Source organism: Zea mays, chromosome 4 (genome assembly GCF_902167145.1).
Source record: "Zea mays cultivar B73 chromosome 4, Zm-B73-REFERENCE-NAM-5.0, whole genome shotgun sequence".
NCBI classification, from domain to species: domain Eukaryota; kingdom Viridiplantae; phylum Streptophyta; class Magnoliopsida; order Poales; family Poaceae; genus Zea; species Zea mays.
Genome location: NC_050099.1, coordinates 5,306,000 through 5,316,084, shown reverse-complemented (window position 1 = coordinate 5,316,084; position 10,085 = coordinate 5,306,000). Strand labels below are relative to the sequence as shown.

Genomic DNA, 10,085 nt, shown 5'->3' with positions numbered 1-10,085 from the left:
GACGGTGTTCGTGGCACCCGAGCGGTATTCAATCGTAAAGTCGAATCCCAGTAGCTTTCCCACCCAATGGGTGTTGGGGAATCGTGGCCAACCTCTGGTCGAGGAGGTACTTGAGACCGAAGTGATCAGTCTTGACGATGAAGTGTCGTCCCCACAGGTATGGCCGCTAGTGCCGGATGGCCTGGACCAGGCCGATTAGTTCGCGCTCGTAGGCGGCGAGGGCACGGTGGCGGGGTGCGATAGGTCGGCTGAAGAAAGTGACCGGGTGTCCTTCCTGGATGAGCACCCCACCGAAGCCTGTGGAGGATGCATCACACTCCACCACGAACCGCTTGCCGAAGTATGGCATGGCTAGGATAGGAGCAGACGACACGACTGCCTTGAGCGCCGTAAAGGCAGTCATGGCAGCGTCATCCCAGGCGAAGCCATCCTTCTTGAGGACGGCCGTTAAGGGGGCAGCCACCGTGCCGTAGTTGTGGACGAAGCGGCGGTAGTACCCGGCGAGGCCGAGGAACCCTCGAACGGCCCAGACCGAGCGCGGCGGCGGCCAGTTGTGAATGGCAGCCACCTTGGCCGGGTCCATGGCCACCCCTGCGGCCGAGATGATGTGGCCGAGGTAGGCGACAGATGGTGCGCCGAAAGAACACTTCGAGCGCTTGATGAACAGCTGATGGCGCTGCAGCTCGTCGAGGACGGCCCGTAGATGGCGGAGGTGATCGGCCCATGTTCTGTTGTAAATTAGGATGTCATCAAAGAATACCAGGACGAACCGTCGGAGGAATGGTCGGAGCACGTTGTTCATCAGCGCCTGGAATGTGGCGGGGGCGTTGCAGAGCCCGAACGCCATCACGAGGAACTCGTACAAGCCGTCGTGTGTGCGGAACGCGGTCTTGTGCACGTACTCCGGCCGCATCCGGACCTGGTGATAGCCGGACCGTAGATCCAGTTTGGTGAAGAATTTGGCGCCATGGAGCTCGTTGAGAAGCTCCTCCATGACCGGGATGGGGAACACGTCTTTGATGGTGAGGGCGTTCAGGGCCCTGTAATCGACGCAGAAGCGCCACGATCCATCGGGCTTCTTTACCATGAGCACGGGCGACGAAAATGGAGAGTCGCTGCGATGCACGATCCCCTGGTCAATCATGGCGGTGCACTGCCGCTCCAGCTCGTCCTTGTGTGCAGCCGGGTAGCGATACGGCCGGACAGCCACCGGCGGCGCATCGGGCTTGAGGAGGATGCGATGATCGTGGGAGCGCTTGGGGGGCAAGCCCATCGGAGCTGCGAAGAGCCCCCCAAACGAGGCGAGGAGGGCCTCCAATAGTGTGTCCGTCCCGGTGGTGGCGTGCACCACCGGCTCCTTGGGGCTTGGCGTGCCCGTCCAGGAGATGGAGCGCCCTAGGCGCTGGAACGTCATGCGGTGATTGGCGAGGTTCCACACGATCGACCCCAACGCCCCGAGCCAGCGTGTGCCGAGGACGATGTCATACCTGGCCAATGGCATGACGAAGAGGTCACCCGGGTAGAGTTCGCCCTCGACATGGAGCGGCGCATTGCGAAGGACGCCCGCGCAGGTGATCCATTCGCCGTTGGCCACCATGGCCGTGAGGCGGGGTCGGCGCTGGATGGGAATGCCCTACTGGTGTGCCGCCGCCGCGGATATGAAATTGTCGGTGCTTCCCGAGTCGAGCAGCGCCACCAGGGAGACAGGACCGAGGGTGATGGCGATCTGCATGGTGTCCCCTGAAGCGACCCCGGCCACGGCCTGGAGGGAGAAACAGAGAGCGTCGGTCTCAGCTCCTCCTGTTTCCGCCTCGGCCTCCTCAATTTCGACGCCATCCAAGAAGAAAATGCGCCTGCAAAAACTGTTGTGGCCACAAGAATATTTCTCGTTACAATTAAAACACAGGCCTTGGCGGCGTCGATCCACCATCTCCTCTGGAGACAGGCGCCTGGAGCCATCGCCATGGGGCGGTGCTGCGCCCATTGGTGGCGCTGGCAGCGCCAAAGGGGCCTGTGGCGCTGGCCGCGGTGGTGGCGGCGGTAGGAGGCCGCGCGCCCCTGGCTTGGCTGGTGCTTGGATCTTGGCGAGCTCCATCTGCTCCACCCGTCGCGCTAGGCTCATAGCAGTGTTGAGGTTGCCGGGGTTGAGAATCCGCACCGCGTGGCTAAGCGGTGGCAGCAGGCCGCTGATGTAGAGTTGGACGCGTTGCTCCTCCGCCATCCGGCCGACACGGGGTAGGAGCTCCTGGAATCGGTTGGAGTACTCCTCGACCGTGCCGGTGAGTTGGCACTCGGTGAGCTCGAAGAACGACGCGGAACAGAGGGCTGGCCCGAAGCGCAGGTTGAGCAGTTCCCTGAATCTGCGCCAGGATGGGGTGCCCTCGTCTTCCTGTAGTTGTATGTACTAGTGTTGTGCCATACCCTCGAGGTTATACGAGGCCATCCACACTTGCTCCTTCGCTAACGTACGCTGTTGTCGAAAATACAACTCACATTTGTTGATGAAGAGGAGGGGATCGGTCTTGCCATCAAACTGCGGAAAGTCCCACTTCTGGAACTTTGGCGGGCGATCGATGTCGCGAGGACGCTCGGGCTGGGCGCCGCTGGAGGATGAGGAATCAGACTTCTCCTTCAGCCTGGTGATGTCGGCCTGCATGGCCTTCATCATCTCGACGACGTCGGCTAAAGTGGGCTCGGCCATGTGGATGGAGGGGGACGAACCGTTGGTGGACATGGTAAGGGATGGTGGTGTGGTGAGTGGATCGGTGGACAGGTCTGAGTGAGGCGAGGATCTCCGGACTCGGGATACCAAGCTGTCAAGAACGTTGAACCCTTGACTCGCCGGGCCTCGGCTGCGCAGCTCGTAGCCCTCGGTCGTCTTCTCCGGTAGGATTATTCCTCCTAACCGCAGGCTTAAGAGAGAGAGGCAGGAGATGACTTGATTCTTTATTGATTTCAACGGTGCTGAGCACCTGGGAATATAAGGCCGGTGGCCACACAAATGGAGCAAGCCCCTTAATTATCTTTCCTGCCAAATTGCTACTTTCCTACTTATTCCTTTCCATTAGTGTCAAATTGCTACTTTCCTACTTATCCTTTGCTATAAGTGGCTGACCAGCGCCATGCGTTGCTTTCCTAAACTTGAGCGCCTGCCATATGTGACGCTGCTGCACTCTTGGCGAGCTCTCTGGCCGCGCGATCTGCTGCCCGCCGGATATCGCGCGCGCGCCCGCGCATCGTGTACGACTTACCGTACATGACAACTGTTGTGGCTCCTCTTTAAGCCTCAGCTTAAGCACATTCTTATCTGTTATTTTACAACTGATGAATCTGTTTCTCTTCTCCAATAAACGATCCCAAGGTTTTCATTCATGCATAAATATGTACTGCAGACCTTTTTTCTCCTATAACACAATGTTTCTGTTATATCGAACTAAATAAAACCAATGAAAACGGACACAAATGAACACCAAATGCAGGTCTGAAAACAACTCTGAAATACAACTTGATTTTCTATGGCAGTGGTGGCTCGGGCGATAGTAGCATCATGGTCTGGAGATGGCGATGGCGCGCCACCTCCTGCAATGGTAGCCGAGGTTACTGTCGGCGTAGAACGAATACTATTTTCGGACAGAGGGAGTAGTTAATATGACATCAAAGAATCAATCAAGCTTATTTTAGTTCATTTTAGGTGTTGATTCTCGCCACACTGTAGCGGCCATTTTCTTCGGTGGCGCCACAACTGGCGTGGATGACAATGGCCGAGAGGACCAAACAAGAGCTAAAACTTTGAAACTTAGAACACATATGGAGGGCAAGAACAGGACACCAAAATCTTCTTGCAACAAAAGACTAACCATCTGTAGATTTTACACACTCGTCTAATGATTGGATATGAGTCTCTTTAACATCGCTTTAACTTTTTTTCTAGAACTTCTTGGCGTGTTTTAGATTCTGCGCCTTGCACTTATTTTATTTTATGCATACTAGTTAGTTGCTCGTGCTTTGCTACTCTTTACTACTGTTTTTATACATCAAATAAGTATGTATTAAGATATTTATTCAAATATAATTATTGTTTATTTATAAACACTAAGATACGTGTGGTCTGGTGGTTAGTCCTAAATTTCTGGAGCTGGGGTGTGCATTCAAGTGCTCGCTCTGACGCTCTGCACTTTTTTGCATGGTGTGGTAGCTGTGTGGGTGGGGTCGGGTGCCGAGCAGACGCAGTAGCTAACTGCGTGAGCGCTGGGATCCACAGGGCAGTAGCTGAGAGCAGTGACGAACCCAGCGGGTGGTCCATATGGGCCACGAGCCCACGATACACCCTAAGATTACATTAGTTAGCATAGTGGTGTAAGTGGTATATCTTGAACTTGGTAGTTAAGGTTCGAGTCTTGATAATTCCTATTTTTTGTTTGTTTTTTTATATTTTCCCTGGCACACCCTAAGCATGACAATTGGGTCTGCCATTGGCTGAGAGAAGGGCGAGAGAACCAATCAGAGAGAGTGAGGTGGGCGAGAACCAGTCAGAGAGAGTGGAGTGGGCCTAGAGTGTCAGCGTCTCCATAGGGTAGTAGTTGAGAGAGGGCCGGGAGAACCATTCGGGGCGCGTGGGACAGACCTAGAGTGTCAGCGTGGAGGGTGAAGTTGTGGTATCACCAGTTGCCTACATTAAGTTCTTAATAGAATAGTATAGATAAATATGTATTAAGATTTTTATTAAAATATAATTATTGTTTATTTATAAACACTAAGATATGTGTGGTTTGGTGGTTACCTTTAATGTTTGGAGCAAGGGTTGTGGGTTCGAGTGCTCGCTTTGCACTATTTTTTACGTGGTATGGTAACACAAAGGGTGAATACCAGGTAGCACATGTGCCCACGTTAGGATATATATTAGAATGTAAAAAAAAATACATTTATACGTGATTGATCTAGTCTTTGATTGTACATTTAAAATTATTATATATGTGCTATAGACAAAGACCAAATCAATTATGATGGATCTTTCTTTAAATCACTTACTTTTACCCCGTATAAATACAATTACATAGTCTCCTATAGGAGGTAGAAAGCTTCCTAATCTTGGTGGCTTTTTATAAGGAAAATAAAAGTGATGACCAAATAAAGATGAGAAGAATTTAAGGTGGCAAGAGCTTCATCAAAAAACCTGGTCGGGTCTTATATAAAACTGAAAGCATTTTGTTTTACTCCCTCCGTTTCTTTTTATTTGTCGCTGGATAGTGCAAAATTGCACTATCCAGCGACAAATAAAAAGAAACGGAGGGAGTACCAGATAGATTGCTTGTCTCTTATTCCAGTGGCCAAAGGGAATACCTTGCTGCTTCTGTTAGACTCTTGGAATCGCTTTGGCCTGCAATATTCCGAACGGGTTGCCGTCTAATGGCATCTGGAATCGCTTGCTTGCTGTGTCTTTCAGTACCCAAGGAGAAGACATGGATTCTTTGCTGCTTCGCGCCACTACGCTGCCAGGTACTTTAATTTTGTTGCTCCTTGTCCCAATCCCAACACACGAACACATCACACACGACACGACACGGCACGCCCATGTTGATGCATCTATAAAGTGTACGTACGTCCTCTCCAATCCTGGCATCAAGAATCTGTAGGTACAAGTACAACAAGCGCGCGGTAATGGCGGAGAAAGGCAGCGGCGGCGGCGACGTGGAGCCAGCGACGAGGGCGGCCGGCGGCATGTGCGACCGGTTCCTGACGTTCCTGGCCAAGAACCTGTCGGTGAGCAGGATGAAGAGCATCGCCGAGGGGCCAAGGAGCAACGGCGCCGGCGGCCACCCTCCGCCGCCGACGGAGGGAGGAGGAGGCGACGGTGGCATAGAAGAAGACGAGTTCGCCATACCCATCGAGAGGGCCGAGTTCGACTTCCAGCAGCTCGGCGGCCATGGCGATGGGGGCCCCAGCGGCGTCGCGACGACCGTCTTGGAAGAGAGCGCCGCGACGACGGCGAGGGGCGTTCCTGATCCTGAGCGGAAGCAGGACGGAGCTGCTGCGGCCGACGGCCCGGTGGAAGCGGAGGCCGCGGCGCCAGCGGTGGCGAAGGCGGAGGAGACGAAGGTGACGAGGAGGACGGTGACGATCAAGGAGGACCGTCCTGCGCAGGAGGGCAGCGGCGGCGCCTCGTTGGAGAGGAAGAAGTCGCTGTTCCGGAAGCGGCAGGCGTCGTCGGTCGCCGGAGCGGAGGAGCAGAGCGGCGCCCGGGTGCCGAGGCGGAGCGGGCTCCGGCCGCGGATGCCGCAGGCGCCAAGGGTGCCGTCCAACATCAACGAGCGCTCCTCCAGCTTCATCGAGGAGCGCAAGAAGGGATTCGGCGGCAAGCCGGCGCCGGGGAACTGAACGGACGACGGCGTAGGTAGGGGCCGGAGCACCGTGCAGCCGTTGCCGCGACGGTGCAATATGCTGCCGCGCCATGTCTCTCTGACTCCCAGGGACAGGGAGTGTGTAGTGTACTTACGGTTCGTGTGTATGGGTTTGATGAAGTGTGTGATTATATTGCTCGCTAATCGTGTACTGGTCCATGGATGGCGGTCTCGATCTTATAACCAAACTGTGTATGGGTTTAGAACTTATTGTCTCTCCACCAATTTTTTTTCTAAAATCAATTAGAATAACTCCAAGAGATTCGTAAACTTCATTTGCTAATAAACTATTGACTCTGTATATATCAAGTTAACAATTCAAAAGATATCATAAGTTTGTAATCTTACCAGCTCGCGCGGAGGGTCCCGTGTTCATGAAGACGTTCCGACTGACTCAGCCAGACAATTCGTCTATGGCCAGAGGCCTCGACCTTTACACAAAGCGAGGAAGGGGATGCATGGGCAAAGCACATATAATGCGGCTGATCAAAGTTGTCCCTACTTTTGATCAACTGCTCTCCAAATACGCTAACAAGAAGGTTGTTCTACGTGATCGGCCAACAGAGAAACCCCGGTCACACGCTAAAACAAAACGGCCCGAAAGACGGCACAACAAGCATCGACTATTCATCCATCTCCAGTGATGCCACGATACTTTCCATCCGCCTACTCATCGTCAATATGTTATCTTGTTCAAACGTGGAATGGTACGACAATAAACCCGTGGTACATACATAGTCCCTTTGCCTATTCAGACTAGGGGACACCTCCATTTTATACCTTTTGATCCATTGATCATATAGTCATGGCCGAGAAATATGCAATCCAAAACGGTCTTTATGCATTAGAGCTATATTGAATGATTCCCTATTAGATTGAAAAGCCGGTGATTGCATCAGGCTTAGTGTATATGCTTTTGGTTTGAAAGGCAGGAGGGCATATGTTGAACAACAAAAGTGCCATGCGAACTGTCCGCCCCTAGGGCCATGTGGGGGACAGATACCCCCGAGTCCACTAGAAGGCGAAAACCCTTGCGTGGGGCCACAAACTAGTCACCCCGCAAGGTTGTCTCATCGTGGGTCGGGCAAAGACTGCAGTTGAAATGGGCTGACCCAAGAAGGCGATGGGCTCGCGCCCGGATCGTCCGCGGATTAGTGAAAGGGAAATGTGCCCTTAGGCCATTTCTAAGTATTTTGGTGATTTAGTGTCTAACACATGTGCATAAGTGTAAAATGGTGGACAAAGTACAAACCAAGGATAAAGGTATGTTTCTCAGACTTAGTACATTGTTTTACGGACTAATGTATTGTGTCTAAGTGCTAGAAACAGGAAAAATCCAATTGAAAATGTCTTAGCTCGAGCAGCCAAGAATCTGCTCAGTCTGGGAGCACCGGACTGTCCGGTGGTGCACCGGACAGTGTCCGGTGCGCCAGGCTGGTTCGAGCGAAGTGGCCGCTCTCGGGAATTCACCGGCGACGTACGGCTATAATTCACCGGACTGTCCGGTGTGCACCGGACTGTCCGGTGAGCCAACTGTCGGCCGGGCCAACGGTCGGCCGCGCGATCTGCGCGGGACACGTGGCCGAGCCAACGACTAGAAGGGGGCACCGGACTGTCCGGTGCGCCAACGGCTCCAAGTCTGCCAACGGTCGGCTTCGCCATTTAAGGAAAGAAATCAGGCACCGGACAGTGTCCGGTGTGCACCGGACTGTCCGGTGCGCCACACGATAGAAGGCAAGAATTGCCTTCCCAGATTGCTCTCAACGGCTCCTAGCTGCCTTGGGGCTATAAAAGGGACCCCTAGGCGCATGGAGGAGAACATCAAGCATACTCAAAGCAATCCTAAGCACCGAGACTTCGATTCCACACATTCGTTTCTTTGTGATAGCATCTAGAGCTCTTGTTGAGTTGTAAACTCATTGGGTTGTGTTGCGAGCTCTAGTTGCGACTTGTGTGCGTGTTGTTGCTCTGATTTTTGAGTCTTGTGTGCGTTGCTCATCCCTCCCTTACTCCGTGATTCTTTGTGAACATCAAAAGTGTAAGGGCGAGAGGCTCCAAGTTGTGGAGATTCCTCGCGAACGGGATAAGAAAAGAAAAGCAAAACACTGTGGTATTCAAGTTGATCATTGGATCACTTGAGAGGAGTTTAGTGCAACTCTCGTCCGTTGGGACGCCACAACGTGGAGTAGGCAAGTTTTGTACTTGGCCGAACCACGGGATAAACCACTGTGTCTTCTCTGTGTTGAACTCTTTGTGGTTATCGTATTGTGCAAGATCTTCTCTCTAGCCACTTAGTGATTATTGTGCTAACACTTAACCAAGTTTTGTGGCTTAAGTTTTAAGTTTTACAGGATCACCTATTCACCCCCCTCTAGGTGCTCTCAATTGGTATCAGAGCCGTTCTCTTCAAGAAGGGACTAATCGCCCGAAGAGATGGATCCTAAAGGAAAGGGGATGGTGGTCAACAACGAGAAGGAGTCTATCTTCAATGAGTCGAAAGATGACAAGCCCACCGACTCGGGCTCAGGCCACAAAAGAAGAGATGGGAAGAAGAAGAAGACAAGGCGCATCAAGGAGATAGTCTACTACGACAGCGACGAATCGTCTTCTTCCCAAAAGGACGACGACGACTACGAGAAAAAGAAAACGGTCAATTCGAACTTTTCTTTTGATTACTCTCGTATTCCTCAAAGTACAAATGCTCATTTATTATCTATTCCACTTGGTAAACCTCCTCATTTTGATGGAGAGGACTACGGATTTTGGAGTCACAAAATGCGTAGTCACTTGTTCTCTCTCCATCCTAGTATATGGGAGATTGTAGAGAGTGGAATGCACTTTGATAGTACGGATAGTCCCATGTTCATTAATGAGCAAATTCATAAAAATGCACAAGCTACTATTGTTCTTCTAGCTTCATTGTGCAGGGATGAATACCACAGAGTGAGCGGCTTGGATAACGCCAAGCAAATTTGGGACACCCTCAAGATCTCTCATGAGGGGAATGATGTCACAATGCTCACCAAGATGGAGTTGGTGGAAGGCGAACTCGGGAGATTCGCTATGATAAGGGGAGAAGAGCCAACTCAAACGTACAACCGGCTAAAGACCCTTGTCAACAAGATAAGAAGCTATGGAAGCACGCGATGGACGGATCACGACGTCGTCCGCCTAATGCTAAGGTCTTTTACTGTCCTTGATCCTCATCTTGTAAACAATATTCGTGAGAATCCTAGGTACACCAAGATGACGCCCGAGGAGATACTTGGAAAGTTCGTGAGCGGGCGAATGATGATCAAGGAAGCAAGATACGTGGACGACGCATTGAATGGTCCAATCAATGAGCCTCAACCTCTTGCTCTCAAGGCAACAAGAAGCAATGAGACGCTACCTAGCAGGGTGGCACAAATTGAGGCGGCCGGACTTAATGATGAAGAGATGGCCCTCATCATCAAGAGATTCAAGACGGCGCTAAAAGATCGCAAAGGGCAGCCAAGCAAGACCAAGACAAAGGGGAAGCGCTCATGCTTCAAATGTGGTAAGCTTGATCATTTTATTGCTAACTGTCCCGACAATGATAGTGATCAGGATCAAGGGAACAAGAGGGAGAAGAAAAGGAACTATAAGAAGGAAAAGGGCGAGGCGCATCTAGGCAAGGAGTGGGATTCGGATTGCTCCTCTTCCGAC

The 10,085-nt window shown here is 52.0% G+C and overlaps 1 protein-coding gene across 1 annotated transcript; it reads left to right on the top strand.

Moving 5' to 3' along the window:
* The first annotated feature begins 5,642 nt into the window (after nt 1-5,642).
* On the top strand, nt 5,643-6,600 carry LOC100501668 (uncharacterized). The gene has a single exon (NM_001196345.1). It carries the CDS (start codon nt 5,659-5,661, stop codon nt 6,373-6,375), a length of 717 nt encoding a protein of 238 aa, NP_001183274.1. The 5' UTR covers nt 5,643-5,658; the 3' UTR covers nt 6,376-6,600.
* The last annotated feature ends 3,485 nt before the right edge of the window (nt 6,601-10,085 follow it).